This window comes from Pseudochaenichthys georgianus, chromosome 18, assembly GCF_902827115.2.
Source record: "Pseudochaenichthys georgianus chromosome 18, fPseGeo1.2, whole genome shotgun sequence".
NCBI lineage: Eukaryota > Metazoa > Chordata > Actinopteri > Perciformes > Channichthyidae > Pseudochaenichthys > Pseudochaenichthys georgianus.
The window spans coordinates 19020294-19036483 of NC_047520.1; the positions used below are offsets into that span (position 1 = coordinate 19020294).

General features: G+C 42.8%; 1 protein-coding gene across 1 annotated transcript in view; it reads left to right on the forward strand.

Annotated features, from left to right (window-relative positions):
- Nucleotides 1–16190, forward strand: part of LOC117463484 (phospholipid-transporting ATPase ABCA1-like) — a 163310-nt gene that overhangs the window by 95358 nt on the left and 51762 nt on the right. Inside the window, 5 exon segments of the mRNA XM_034105727.1 lie at nucleotides 668–766; nucleotides 1579–1768; nucleotides 11561–11655; nucleotides 11903–12008; nucleotides 14723–14797. Coding sequence (XP_033961618.1) covers nucleotides 668–766; nucleotides 1579–1768; nucleotides 11561–11655; nucleotides 11903–12008; nucleotides 14723–14797 — 565 coding nt within the window.

A 16190-nucleotide genomic window follows, 5' to 3' on the forward strand; every position in this document is an offset into this window, starting at 1 on the left:
GTTCTCTTCCAAACGTATTGACAGGATACTGTTGAACACAGTCGTATATTTTAAGGTGAACTGTCCCTTTAAATAAAATGATTCTCCTGGTTCAATATGTCCGGGCCTTTAATCTCTAATAATCCCTCCTGTCAGTTATCCTGCTCCACCGTTCTGTACACTCAGCTTCTTCTTGACACCACCTCACAGATAGCAGGCTTCTAGATTCCATCAAGGTCATTCTTTAAATCGACTTGGACAACCATTGATGAGTCAACTCTATCATCCGATGAATTATAGATGGTAGACGACCACTTCTCATCACAATAAGACGTGGATGTATAGAAGGTTATTTCTTTTTATAAATCACGCTGCCTTTGCTCAAATCAATGCTACAAAACTGAATCAGAAAGTAGTTTTGCACTCACTGTACAAGGACTTTGTCTGTGTGCATAACAAAAATACAATCGAGACATCGCCTTACATGAAAACATGATTTAAGTAACACATACATATCTATTTGATGAGCAATTCCGAGCATTACCCCATCTTTTAGCCTGTAGCTTCATGCTTTCCTGGTTCCAGTTTCTAGTAGTCATCATGGCTCCACTAAAAGAGGAATTTGTTTTTGGTCTTAGAGCCTGCTGGATGTGTTTATTTTACTTATTTATTTCTTATTCTTTTGCAGCAATGATGGCCCGGGTAATGCAGAGGTGTCTAAGGTGGTGGAGACGCTGGTGAACAATCCTGGCTTTGGCACTCGCTGCATGACTGGAGACCCAATACCGTACGTTCTTACTCACAAGAAGCCATAAGATGTGTGTTAGTGTGCACGTGCATTCCTCATGGTGCTCATACAGTTGTAACATGTCTGCAAACATGGAGTCCGAGCCAAAAACCCTGCTGCACCAATAGAACAGGCTGGATGCATGTCACCCAATGCATCACAAAAGGAGCAGCACCGTGTACAGTATGATTGTGAAAAGACATTGATTGATGTGATTAATAAGTGATTGATCCTCGTCAGAATAATTTGAAGGATGAACATTTTTCATCCAGGATATTCAGAAAATGCAGTTTTAAGCCACCCACGACTGACTATGTGCTGCTTTTCTCTTTTATGTATCATATTAAAGTGAATATCTTTTGGTTTCAGACAAAAAGACACCTTTGAACATGACAGACTTCACATTTCAAAATGTTCTGAATGTTATGGTGCAAACCATTAATCAATTAGTCTTGAAAATATGCAGCAGATTAGTCATGGCAGTCTTTCAAAAGTATATATATATTGTAACTCATGATAATGAAAGAACAGTGAATATAATAGAGCTGCCATGATTCCACAACATATTGGTTAGTGTATCAACAGGAAAATAATTTCATACTCTTTGATATCAGATTAATAGTTAAACATCTATTTAGATTGAACAGTTTAAAGTGAATATCTTTGGGTTTCTAACAAAAATAAAGACATTAACTTGGATTAAGAGAACTGAGAAGGTCCATGCTACCCATCAGTTGTACTTATGTTGATAAGAGAGCATATTGCGTATAATTAATGATAAACTCTCGTCATCCCCCCTTGTTTCCTCTCAGGAAGCTCCCGTGTTCCTCGGCTGGCTCTGATTGGTTCACTCCCCCGGTGGATCCGTCCATCACCGACATCTTCCTGCAGGGGAACTGGAGCATGGCCAACCCCTCCCCCTCCTGCCAGTGCAGCACACCTAAACGCACCATCATGTTACCTGACTGCTCCCCGGGAGCAGGAGGCCTGCCCCCCCCTCAGGTCAGTGTTTCTCTGCAGGCACTATTATGGGACTTTAAGGGGACACAGTCCAGGTGAAAAGATACAATAAAAAACAAATAAATGCTTTAATATGCATAGGGCATTATGTATTGCTAACTTTAGGTGAACATTCAAGGCAAACATTTAAAACTTGTATTGTCTTTCAACTAGTCTCTAAGAAAATGTTTTGTGGAACAAACAAAAATATATCAAACTAAAATTGTCCTGTGCACAAAAAACATATTTTCACCTGAAGGTCACAGAGTGAGTGTGTGTGTGAGGTCTGCTGTCCTCCGTGTGTGTGTGTCACAGTGGGATAAACTGCAGTGTTAAAAAAATAAATCAATGACACAACAGTACAATAAAAAAATGCTTATCACGGCTTCTGGCGTGAAAGTCGCAGTCAGCATAATTTTGATTTGAAAATGTAAAGGTACTTACTACCAGGGAATCTGCGGCGCCCTACATAATGTAAATGCGCCTTTTGTGCTGCCTCCCTTTGTGTACCAGCGTGCACACATTCAAGTCCAGCGTGAATTAAATCCCCTGAATTTGCAGATGCAAAAATATATCCATATCGTGTCTGGTATATGGAAACCTTTCACCTTGCAGCACCTTTTAATAGAGACTTTCACCTTTTCCTCACATTACGACCCCACGGAGGCCATTACTTTAACAATATATATACACGTCCACATGCAGCGGGGTGTGTGTGACCTGCAGTGATCCTCCAGGCCGATTGGAGTCCCCAACAACAACCCTGTACCCTCCCCTGACTCCACCAATCAGCATTCACAGAAAAAGGAAGGAGAAAGAAGCTCATTTGGAGCTAAATGGTTTGCACTGCTGTATCCGTGTGATGATGATGATGATGAGGAATCTAAGCTGGAGAGGGAATAGAGGGCGAAGTCCTTTATTAGAGACGGCTCTGTGTGTTTACTCAGGCTTTGTGCCATGGGCCTGCATTTTGAGAGGTTTTAATTTGAATGTCTCTCTCCTAACCCCACCTAAAGCTCCTGGAGTCTGGTGGTGGCTGGGAATTAGTTTGTGGAAGTTAAACCCAGGTTGAAGAGAGGACAGAAGCGGGGATTCATGGCTGCAGAACAGAGAAAATAATGTTCAACTCATTGTCATTTCATACAGAGTAATGCTCTCCGCTGATTGGGCCTGCAGGTTGCACATGGTGATGCTGCTTTTAGTATTTGATCTCTCTACTGTGTCTCCATGCTTTAATGTTCAAAGAGCTCTTTATTTTTTCTCATACTGCCTGTGCTGCAGCCTCTCTTTTCACCCTCTGTCTGAAACCAGAGCCCAGTTTCCCTGGAAGCCTGATTGGCGAGTTGGCTGGCTCTGTTGTAATTGGTCAACCGCTTAGAGATGTCCCTCCCCTCAGCTTATCACCAACGTGTAGGAGCGCTGTCCAAAAGAAGAATGAGTGTTACATAGTGATGTCACTAATTTCCGGAAGTAAACAAAGGAGTCCAATGGAGGCGTTTCAGGACAGGGGGGGAGGGGCTGTGTGGGAGACATGAGAACACGAACACAACGACACAAGAATCAAGGAATAAAACAAACTAAACTCTTAATAAAACCTCAGAATATTAAGCTTTAAATCTCTCAATGGAGTGTAATACTTTAGTTTTAAGAGCATTTGAAAGGTGCAAAGTACCTGAAACATTAGTGCATTCATGAGGGATTAACGCGGACGATCCAGGCTGCTTTTAGTGTCATGTAACTAAACTACTACTTTCGCTTGTTTGTAACATACCCATTCCTAAAGTCAGTCAACAATGGCAGTAGTGACCTGTATGTTGAAAGAAACATGAACTGTGTGCTGATGGCTTATCCACCAGCAGTTTTTACAGATTCATAAAGAGGAGCTTTTATCTCTCTGCACATCGGGAGCATTCTTAACGCTTCCTACACACTTAACTTACACATCTACATGTGACACTAGACTATAATGGTGTAATTACATCCAATGTACTGGCTTTATTGCACACATGCACTTTTAAATTACTCTAAAGCAACATTGCCTGAAGCTATTTTAGTTATTGTATTTGTTGGTGTTAGATGGCATCACATTAAATCAATCTGAAAATGACTTTTACAAGTTTTTTAAAATGGAATTTAGAGAGTGTTCAAAGTGATATAGAAAAATGATATTCTGGCTCAGTTAAGAAAACTCACAATAATGTATACAACTATTTTGTCAAATTTGTTGGAAGGACAAATGAGACATCAAATTAGGAAATGATAGTCATAAAATGTTAGGGATTTGTTGTGGTGTCTCCTCAATATCTCAGTAATTCTTTGATAAGTATTTACAAGACACACACTTGAATATTCTCTGAGATTACAGTAAGGTAATTGTTATATTTTTCTTGTATATTCCCAAACTATAAACCCCCTTCCTCAGCACTTTATTTATTATTTGTTTACGCCCTAATCATGTTTATTTGCCCCTTTCATATGGGAGGAACTTGGTAGAGAAGGACAAATGAGACGTCCATTAAGGAGAGGGACTCTGCCTGTCCTTATTTCCCCTCCTCCTCTAAATGCTGCGTTTCCCTCTGATGTGTGTGTCTGAAGTGTGTGTGCCCTGTGCAGGTATGATGTTAAGGATGACTGTTGAGACGGTAAACAGCGGCGTGCCCTTTGTGTAACCTCTTCCTCCTCTGGCCTGCAGCTCAGGACAGCGCTGTCACTCCCATGTGTTGACTCGTATCTCTGCGCCGCCGTGCGCGTTCATCGAGGTCTTTCCCTTTTTGATTCTCCATTTTAAACAGCCTCCCTCATGCTCTCATTCAGCTGCTTCTCTATTTGTTATTTTATGAATTGCTGCCACTTAGCTGCTTCACTGGATTTCAGCTTCATTGTGTCATTGTGTGTGTTGCAAGTACTTTAAGTATACTAAGCATCCATATAAAGAGCATTGCTCTTTACTGCATCTTATTACATTCACTTGCATCTCTTTTATCTTGTTCCAATCCACATCCTGTAAAAGGATAGAAAATGGACACATGGACACAACGTTGAGGAGTTATTATCATGCAGCACAAGTCACAGTCATCTCCCACTGCGCCCGGAATGAAACTTTAAAATTAGGACAAGAAGAAGCTACGAGTGTGACAGCATTTATATGCAACACACATATTGTTCACTTAACATTTACCCGCCTCTGTTCATCAGCTTCTTTCTGCATAATGAATTTATCTGCCAGGGGTCAGTCTCTGTACAACAGAGCTTGTTATTCCTGCCTCTGAACTGTTGCATGTGCGAGTTCATGTGCTGAAGAGATGTGGACACAGTGTGATTATGAGGGGGAAAGGTTGACCAAGGTCCTGTTTCACAGACCCCAGTGCATTAGTGCAATCTTTTAGTAATAATAATACATGAAAGTGCAACTGTAGACCATCACCCCCCTGCTACCAACTGCACCACCAGGGGGCTATAAGCCAGCTTTAGAAATGAGGGGTAGTGCAGAAGGTCATGAGACATGGTTCTTATTATATATTTATTGAACTATTGTGTGGTGGTCTGGCAAGGCAAGTTTATTTACAAAGCACCTTTCATATGAATATATCAAGAAGACACAATAGAGAGAACTAAATAAGAAGACAGACAGGAGTTGAACACTCATGGGAACAGCAGACAGAGACAAACAGGAAGTAAACAATAGCGGGAACAGCAGACAGAGACAAACAGGAAGTAAACAATAGCGGGAATAGCAGACAGACAAACAGGAAGTAAACAATAGTGGGAACAGCAGACAGAGACAAACAGGAAGTAAACAATAGCGGGAACAGCAGACAGAGACAAACAGGAAGTAAACAATAGTGGGAACAGCAAACAGAGACAAACAGGAAGTAAACAATAGTGGGAACAGCAGACAGAGACAAACAGGAAGTAAACAATAGCGGGAATAGCAGACAGAGACAAACAGGAAGTAAACAATAGTGGGAACAGCAGACAGAGACAAACAGGAAGTAAACAATAGCGGGAATAGCAGACAGAGACAAACAGGAAGTAAACAATAGTGGGAACAGCAGACAGAGACAAACAGGAAGTAAACAATAGCGGGAACAGCAAACAGAAACAAACAGGAAGTAAACAATAGTGGGAACAGCAGACAGAGACAAACAGGAAGTAAACAATAGCGGGAACAGCAGACAGAGACAAACGGGAAGTAAACAATAGCGGGAACAGTAGACAGAGACAAACAGGAAGTAAACAATAGTGGGAACAGCAGACAGAGACAAACAGGAAGTAAACAATAGCGGGAACAGCAAACAGAGACAAACAGGAAGTAAACAATAGTGGGAACAGCAGACAGAGACAAACAGGAAGTAAACAATAGCGGGAACAGCAGACAGAGACAAACAGGAAGTAAACAATAGCGGGAACAGCAGACAGAGACAAACAGGAAGTAAACAATAGTGGGAACAGCAGACAGAGACAAACAGGAAGTAAACAATAGCGGGAACAGCAAACAGAGACAAACAGGAAGTAAACAATAGTGGGAACAGCAGACAGAGACAAACAGGAAGTAAACAATAGCGGGAACAGCAGACAGAGACAAACAAGAAGTAAACAATAGTGGGAACAGCAGACAGAGACAAACAGGAAGTAAACAATAGTGGGAACAGCAGACAGAGACAAACAGGAAGTAAACAATAGCGGGAACAGCAAACAGAAACAAACAGGAAGTAAACAATAGCGGGAACAGCAGACAGAGACAAACAGGAAGTAAACAATAGTGGGAACAGCAGACAGAGACAAACAGGAAGTAAACAATAGCGGGAACAGCAAACAGAAACAAACAGGAAGTAAACAATAGCGGGAACAGCAGACAGAGACAAACAGGAAGTAAACAATAGTGGGAACAGCAAACAGAAACAAACAGGAAGTAAATAATAGCGGGAACAGCAGACAGAGACAAACAGGAAGTAAACAATAGTGGGAACAGCAAACAGAAACAAACAGGAAGTAAACAATAGCGGGAACAGCAGACAGAGACAAACAGGAAGTAAACAATAGTGGGAACAGCAGACAGAGACAAACAGGAAGTAAACAATAGTGGGAACAGCAGACAGAGACAAACAGGAAGTAAACAATAGCGGGAACAGCAAACAGAGACAAACAGGAAGTAAACAATAGCGGGAACAGCAAACAGAGACAAACAGGAAGTAAACAATAGCGGGAACAGCAGTAAAAGACTGACAGGAAGTAAAGACTCACAGGAACAGAGTATGGGCTCCGGCAGTGTGTTGATTTAAGAAGGGACAATACACACTCATTAACATGAGCACTTACTGTAACTCTACCATTTAAACGTGCCAGATGTATCCATAGAGGCACATTTCCATCCGCAGTCCCTGGCAAGTTGATGGCATTCAAACGAAAAGAAAGAATTGTTCATGGAAAATAAATTGTGAACAAACTCTGACGGTGACACAAAACTGGAGCTGCTCTTCTCCTCATTGTGCTGTGTGATTGTGTCCAACATGATCACATTTGTAAACGGAGCCCACAGCAGGGTAACATGATCCTGGAGACAGAGGAAGCTCTCTGCAGTTATTCTACACACAAAGAGTGGAGCAGCTTTTCTGGCCTGATCATGACAGACTGAGAGTTTCCCAGGGACACATTTTTCAGCCCAACAAAGAAAATCCGTGCTTCATTCAACATTACCTCTCCGCACAATTCAGCGCCCTTCCTGCTTTTGTGTGGAGCGTCTCCTGCCTCCGGACAGCTCGTTTAAATGGATCTGTGGGTGCTGGGAGTCAAAGGGACAAATCAGCAGCCGGCAGAGAGAGAAAGTGTCTGCCTGATGTGTTCACACGCTGCCGGATTTATTCTGTACCAACAGCTGGTTTTGGAGAAAGAATCATCCCCTCTTTCACTCACTATGATTTCAACAAACAAACAAATGATAACATAAAGTAGCAATAATGTATCTTACTGAGAAAATATGTTCCCATAAAACTAAACTGCATCCTCAATTAAGATTACAAGTTAGTGTTTTTTTCTTCAAGATAACAGTCCAGTTTCCAACAGTGTAAAGTAACTAACTATATTTACTCAAGTAATGCACTTTACTTCCATTGCAGGCTACTTTATAATTGTACTGCACTACAAACAGGAAGCAATATTGTACTTTTCACGGCATTACTTTTTACAGCGTTAGTTACTCTACAAAATAAATCAATAAATCATGATGTTTTATTACGGGCCAAGAAACCCAAAACTTTACCAAGTGCAACATTGAAGAGGAGAACACATTAATGCATCAGTAATTATCATCAAATGATTTAAAAGATACGATTCTGAAATGGGCCGTTCTGTATTACTTTAAGGTATACTTTCCTACTTATACTTACTAAGTTCTTCTTCCAAGAATGGTCTGAAAGGCAACAAAACAACCTTGTTGGGTTTTGCAACGTACCATGGTTAGGGTTAAAATAATTAATTTTCTTTATGTATTAATAGTGTTGTTAATTTAAAGTGAGTGAGACTTGTTTTGTTGTGAGCCAAACTGTGGGCAGGATTGTAAATATGTTCCCTCTCAGGGTAAATCACAATGCAACTCACTCTTTAACAGTCTGGCTGACTTGTTGTTGACAATTTAAATGAAGGACTCACAGAAGTGGATAAAAACAGCTCTGGGATTATTCTGCATTATACAATCATCACTTCCTTTTGTAAAGCTCAGCAGATACTCTCACTCACTTGTGTTTTTTTCCCTCAAACCAGCAAAATAATTTAAATAATGGTGTTTATTTTACCGTGCAGAAACTCTTTCTTCGCCCACACAAATAGTAAGCCAATCCCAGTAATCTGCAATATGCTGACAGATGAGTCCAGAGAGAGTCATTTGCAGTGGGGCCAGCCTCCAAATGATACATCAATCGTAATTCGCTGAACGTGGCGGCGGCTTTATCAATTCCTCTGCACGCATGACGGCCTATTCATCTGTGAAGGTTAAATATCACCAGTGAACAGAGTCAATACCTCACAACTGATAACAGGCTTACTGTTGCCTGCCATCTCCATGGAAACAAAGATTGCGCACACACCTCCCGCTGTGATCTTCTCGCTCTCTTTTCTAAAGTTTCTCAAGGGCATACGTGAGGATGGGCAGGAGGGAAAGATGAAACGGAGAACGAGTGAGCGGCTTCATCGTGATTTATTTAGCATGGGGGGGAATGTTCAGGTCAAAGGGAATACATCCTCACGGTGTGGGGGGGCATGCATTCTCTTAGTGTATGGCCCCACAGTGAGCAAAGCAGGAATGAGGATATATGCACAGTCATGCTCACAGTTCATCTCTCATGTATGTAAGGGGTAATGTGCATCAACATTTATTTTCCATGAACCAGTCTTTAAAAACTGCCACTACTTTTTTTCTTCGTGCACATGAGATCAAATTAGATTGTACTTGTGTCGGCACACGAGATATAAACAGAGGCAGATTAATATGAACACAGCACGATGTCTCTGCTCCTGTATACCAGCTCATTCAACAGATGTGATTACTCCTTAGTTTACACCCCCCCCATGTTTGCATGCCCATCTCTCAGGGTTGTCATGTGCAGAATGAGAGTACCACGTTATGTTCCAGTCAGTCTGATGAGGAATATGGACCGAAGCCAATATAATTAGAGCCACACTAACTCGGTGTTCACAAAGCCGAGTGTGAATGAAAGCTCTTCATCGAGGTTGTTTGTTTCTGAGATTCTGTGGCTTTTGAAAAAGAAGCATGTTTGTGGAGCGATAAGACGAGGTGTGTGTGTGTGTGTGTGTGTGTGTGTGTGTGTGTGTGTGTGTGTGTGTGTGTGTGTGTGTGTGTGTGTGTGTGTGTGTGTGTGTGTGGGTGTGTGTGTGTGTGTGTGTGTGTGTGTGTGTGTGTGTGTGTGTGTGTGTGTGTGTGTGTGTGTGTGTGTGTGTGTGTGTGTGTGTGTGTGTGTGTGTGTGTGTGTGTGGTCTAGCATTACTATACTTGTGGGGACCTACATCTGTTTACACAGTCACGTGTGGGGACTGGCTTCCCTTGTGGGGACAAATTGGAGGTCCCCATGAGGGGAATCATTAATGTTAGGATGAAGACTTGGTTAGGGTAAGGGTTAGGGTTAGGCATGTGTTGGTTATGGTTAAGGTTAGGATAAGTCTCATTCACATTCACTCTGATCGGGGCGAATGCCCGATGGCACCGAGGATAACAAGATGCCCTCACGATGGCCTTACGAAGGGCAAAATTGACACACGAATTCAACACGAAAATGAACCTTCGCAAGGTCCTTCTGCAATTTGTTGGCATGCCAAAGATTTTGCCACCGCTCACGAAGTTGCTGCCGGAGCCTGAGAAACTCCACCGGCGGTCATACGATGGCTTAGATGCCCTCACGAACGGCCCGATGTTGCTATGATCACAGCCGAATTTGAACATTTCCTTTATCGTGTGTCCATCGGGTTGTTTTATTGCACAACAAAATCATGTAAACATATTATGTAAATAACCCCATTTGTATTCTGTGAAACTAAAAAGGATATAATATATTATTTTGAAGGCGAGTTGACAGAAAGTTGTTGTTGCTATGGAAACAACATGACGGAGAAAACGTAATATCTTCTACATATAAAGACGGATAAAGTAAAGAACAAAGTCTGAAGATATCAGTACAGTATCATAGTACTGTAACATACTTGTTTGTGTTACTTTCATTGCAGTTGTATGTCTTAAATGTAATGTAAATGTTGCCTTCGTGTGTGGTTCGGGGCCATCTTCGTGCGAAATTCACAATTCCATATTCGTGTGTCCATCGGGTGTCAACTTCGGGACAGTGTGACAGGAGCTTTAAAGATGACATAACAAAATTGATGTAATAATATGATTCTTTAAATTACCTAAATTGTGTTAAACTAAATCTCAACTCTCGTAGGAGTTTTAAATGATCAATAAACAGCTGTACACAATAACTAGACGGTGCGCGTTGATGGCAGTAGGGGGTCTCAATAACACTAATCAAGGATCACTCTGCTAATTAGCATAGTGTTAGCTCTTTAAATGATCAAGGCTAAAGCAGCTTGGTGTAGCTTCAGTCTGTGCATGGTGGAGGTCTTGCCCCCCCCCCCCCCTTAATTGGATGTGTGAATGCACCCATTTATCCACATAGGAGCATCTAATTAGGTTTCTTTGACATCACACACAGCTTACGCAGTTCTGGCTGGGCATCTAGATTTGAGCCGGATTTAATTGTGGGTTATGGGAACGTTATGGGAACGTTAAAGGAACGTGTTCACGGGGCTGTGAACATATCACCTGCTCCGGAGTTGTGTTGATGCTGCGTCTCCTGGAGGAGAGTTTCTGGCTGGCTGCTCCTGCAGGAGTCTGTCTGCGGTCAGGATCTCAGGATGCTGCAAAGTGAAAACGTTTTATATTCAAACACAATTTTAAGAAACAAAAACAAAGTCATGCATCTTTAAACATTACTGAGAATGCTTTGAAACTTAAAGTTAGAACATCACCAGACTCAGCTGCTCTGAGGATTGTGTTGGCCTCTTTTAGCTTCGTGTTTTTTTGCAGACTGCGAATTCAGCGCTTTGATTCGCTCTCACAGCTGAAGCTCGTTTTCCATAAACAATTGAAGTGTGTTTGCTCACAGATCACCATTTGCAGCACAGAGTTGGAGCTCGGGCCCCAAGGAAAGAAACATCACGGAGGTTTAAACTCAGTAGCGTTTAAATATGTTTTCGACGCTAACTTTTCATAATCTTGTCTGTGTTTACCAGAGGATACAGAACACTACAGACACCTTGCTGGATTTAACCGGACGTAACATGACAGACTTCCTGGTGAAGACGTTTGAAAACTCGGGGAAGACGAGGTAACGCTGTCAGAGTGGATGTGTTAATATGTTTTTTGAATAAGATGCATTCACATAGAAAAGTGTCAATCTTCATGCAAGTTGTTTTTTTACACAAAAAGACTCAAAATGAATACCTGGGCTGCTGTTGAGAACACGTTAAGCAAACTGTCAGCGGGAGACATGTTTGATTATAAGGTTGATGTGTTTACTCCAGTCCAGCATGTCATGCGTCTTCGTGTGTGTCCTCCTCTCTGCCCCTCTGCAGGTTCGGAGGCCTTTCAGTCGGAGGAGTAAACTCTCAGGTCCGTATGAGCGAGGCGGCGATCGAAGCATCATTTAGAGATCTCCGGGAGCTCATCAGTCCTTTCCAGGTTTGTCTGATTGTACCAATCGATTTGGAGTGTGTTTATCTGCAACACGAAGAAGAACAAAAACACCTCAAATCAGCAGATCTATAAATGTGTGCTTAACTTTTGGATACAAAAACCAATCGACAAATAGTTTGAGCCATTATATTTTAGTGCCCGAGCCTCTCGCTGTGCCTCTTTCTCTTTATGTTATGTTTAGGAGCAGATTGCTCTCCCTAAAATGACCAGATCTATAAATGTGGGCTCCAATTTCCTGAGTTTCATGTACAAGAACAAATCCACAAATTGTTTCTGATTTTATACATTTATATGTTGGTGCCTGAGCCTCTTGCTGTTCCTCTTTCTCGTCTTCAAGAAGTTCAGGAACAGAAACAAAAATTACCTCCCTCAAATCACCAAATCTATAAATGTGGGCTCATTTCAACTCAATTTCCTGAGTTTTATATCCAAGAACCAATCCAGAATTGTTTTTGAGTTTATAATGTATTGCCTGAGCCCCTCGCTGTTCCCACACACTAAATGTTTTTGTGGCTCACAAGAGATTCAGAAACTGATTTCTCTCCCTTAAATCACCAAATCTGTAAATGTGGGCTCCAATATCCCGAGTCTTACAAAAACAAATGAAAGTGCCTGAGCCTCTCGCTGTCGCTCTTTCTCCTTCACTAAAAGTCTTAGGTTCAGGAGCAGTTTTCTCTCCTGTCAAGGCTGCCTTCAGAGCGGGCGGCTCTTAATTGGAGCGTTCTTTGTTCGCTCTGCTTTGAGCGTTGGGTTCAGGTGATGGTATTTGTTGAGGACTTTCGAACCCCGCTGTATTCTTAAAACGAGGAGAGGAGGTTAGATTCACTCAGTGTCCATGGAAACAGGCTGTGGTTGTCTGAGCGTCACGTTGGATACACCTGGGTCCTTTCCACACACAATCAGGCAAATTCACATCGAGCAGACACACACATAAGGTATTCCTGAGCTCCATGTCCCCTCCTTGTCTGTGATTAACATGTTGGGCCGTTCAAACCTCTCTGAGACCAGCTAATTGCCCCCCTCCAGGACCTCTGCACTAATGTGACTTTAATTCGTGCAGCAGGGATGATGTAACCCTAATGGCCGGGCATTAGCTCTGCATCCCGCGTTATTAAAGTGCCGCTCTGTCCTTGGACGGCGTCTGGCTGCCGGCCGTTAAGATGTGAGGCTCTAACAGGAAGTGTGTCTGCACTCTGAGCCACCTGCGCTGCTTGGCTCTGAAATCTCTGTTTAATTGCATTTCCTGTCTCTCGCAGGTAGAAATAGGCTTCTGTGCAGAAAGAGGTGACGCTAACGACGAGGAGAAGAAAGCCCGAGTGCTGGAAGTTTGAATAATAAAGCCAGGAAAAAAACATCTGAAATAGCACCAGTGTCTATATGTAGAGTAGTATCGCTGCTCCTTCTTAAACAACATGTCTTTAATCATTTATATCTTACAGGGAAGTAAGTCCTCCCTGGCAAGATCTCAACACACACACACACACACACACACACACACACACACACACACACACACACACACACACACACACACATTATGAGTGTCACACAGACCATATGAGCTCAGTCTCGCTGACCATTGATCTGTGTAGCCCTCTTTGGGAATACAAGTCCACAGAGCTGCCCACACTCGAGTGGCTTTATTACTGAGTCGTTGGCCTTGGCTCCTCTGGCCAAAGCAGCCTTGTCATTGTCCTTGAGCGAGGAGGGTGGTGGTCGAGGGGGGGGGGTGCTTTGTGCAGGATAAGACCCAGGCAGCTGCTGGCCCTCTTCTCATCTCGTTTCAGCCTCTGCTAATCCTCCGTAAGGCCGCCTAATGGCACTGCCCGCCGCTGCTTGGCACGATGCAAAGCGGAGCGAGGTAAACACAAACGGCTTTACAGAGCCCCGCACTGAGCTGCAGGAAGATTCACCAACGAGGAGGAAGAGCAGGGTGTGTGTGTGTGTGTGTGTGTGTGTGTTTGTGGAACAGAAAGGATTTTATCTAACACAAATACTCCTGTCAAATACAGGGCGGGGGGGGAGGTTTTTATTCCTCCTCTTTCACACGAGTTCCCGCTGCGCAAAATGATGTGTAAACATTTTGTCACACCAAAGAAATCTGAATGCAAATGTCTAAGAATATGAGAGTGAAGGATTGTGGGATAAAACGGTGAAGTGGGTTACATGTCTTTCTCTCTTGGAGCTCTCCACCTCACTCCGGATATCTGTCCTGATTTCTCTCCCCCCCCCGTGTTGCCCCCTGCACTTTTTCCTCCCGCCCTCGTCTCCTCTGCGATGGATGCAGGGTGCAACAGGAGGCCATTTGCATTTATATCACATAATGTGCTCGCTGCTCTTATGGCCGGGCAAACAGCATGGCGTCAACATGACACTTTGCAGACGCTGTCATCGCAGACCCTCATCCCAAGGCTCATTTCACATGAGACATGAGAGGGGGGGGTATTCTAACATCTTCAATATCCCCTCACCATTTTACTCCTTCTATACTGTATGTCCACCTGGAGCCCTTCTTATCTCATGACTTTCATCATCCCCAGAAACGTCAAAAGAGGCAAAGCTCAAATAAATTCAGGATACATTTCCTCCCGAGGTCTGAGGAACATTTTCTTTCCCCCTCTGCCTCCTGTTTTGCATTTCAAAGAGCAGTGGTGGTTATCCAAGTGTGTCCAATGAACTTGTTCCTCGTCTTCATTAAGGATAATGTGACGCATCAGATCCTGCAGAATGCCGAGGTGCTGCTGAAGAAGCTGGGAACCAGGGACAACGTGAAGGTAATACATTAATATTTGTATTAATTACCATGAGCGCCTTTGTTCTGCTGTGTGAGTGCATCCAATCAGGTGAAGGTTTGATGATCTCTCAGGTTGAATTAAGCAGGCACCTAAACCTGCTCGACTGTCCGGATTGTTTTATATGAATAAATATAGCTGGAAAATAACAGCAACTGACGACCAACAATTATATTTAAGGAGTGTTCAGTCTGTGTGTAAGTGGAATAAATGTGAGTTAATATCTCCGGCTTTTACATCTCAAAGCAGAGTTTTGCTCCTCCCTAAAACACGCTGGTGTTTTGAAGTCTTTTCAGAAGTGAGAATGCAGATGCATCCTCCCGTATCTGCTCACATTTCCTCACTCCCTCGTGCATTTAGCAGGCGTCTGCTGCTCTTCATCTTCAAAACATCAAATGACCTTTCACAAAGTACAGGATGAGGAAAAACCATAGGGGAAAACACTTTGATGGAAAGAATATCGATCTGTATGTGTGTGTGTGTGTGTGTGTGTGTGTGTGTGTGTGTGTGTGTGTGTGTGTGTGTGTGTGTGTGTGTGTGTGTGTGTGTGTGTGTGTGTGTGTGTGTGTGTGTGTGTGTGTGTGTGTGTGTGTGTGTGTGTGTGTGTGTGTGTGTGTGTGTGTGTGTGTGTGTGTGTGTGTGTGTGTGTGTGTGTGTGTGTGTGTGTGTGTGTGTGTGTGTGAGGCTGACACTCTCCACTCTTAATTAGCTGCACTATCAGCGGGGAGTCCTCCCTCACAGTCTTTCATCCTCTTCCTCTTCTTCTTCTTCTTCTTCTTCCTCGCCTCACTCAGTGCCAAAATGTTTTTCCTCCGTCTCTGCAGCTGCACCACGTTGGGATTGAAGTCTCTGCGGCCCCTTCTCTTCTCTGAAAGAGTAATGTTTGTCAGCTCTGTTGCTTATTCCTTCAGATCAGTGTGTTGCCCCCACTGATGTTGGAGGGATCCTTTGACCCCTCTCATCTCATAGTGGGCTTTTGTGTGCAGCAAGTGGATGGAAATTGACACACATACAAATACAAAGGAAACTAGAAGACCTCCACCAAGGATCTGGTCATTATGTTATCCTGCTACGGCAGGAAAAATGCCCTGCAGCTTCAAAACGAGGCAAATATAAAAACACAAATCTGAACACATTGAATGAAGCAAATGAAGAAACACCAACATGATTCCTTCCAGTATGATTGCCGATCTGCTGTCTATGAGGGGCCGTGTAGACCCTTCATACAGTAGAATGAATCATGTGAACACATTGTTCAAATAAGCCGATAACACTTGTAGAAATCAAATTAAATCACTGGTCATAAATATATACTGTTTTCACAACCCATGTTAAACTTGTCACTTTAACTTGTTATGCACTTTATAATTTAGAT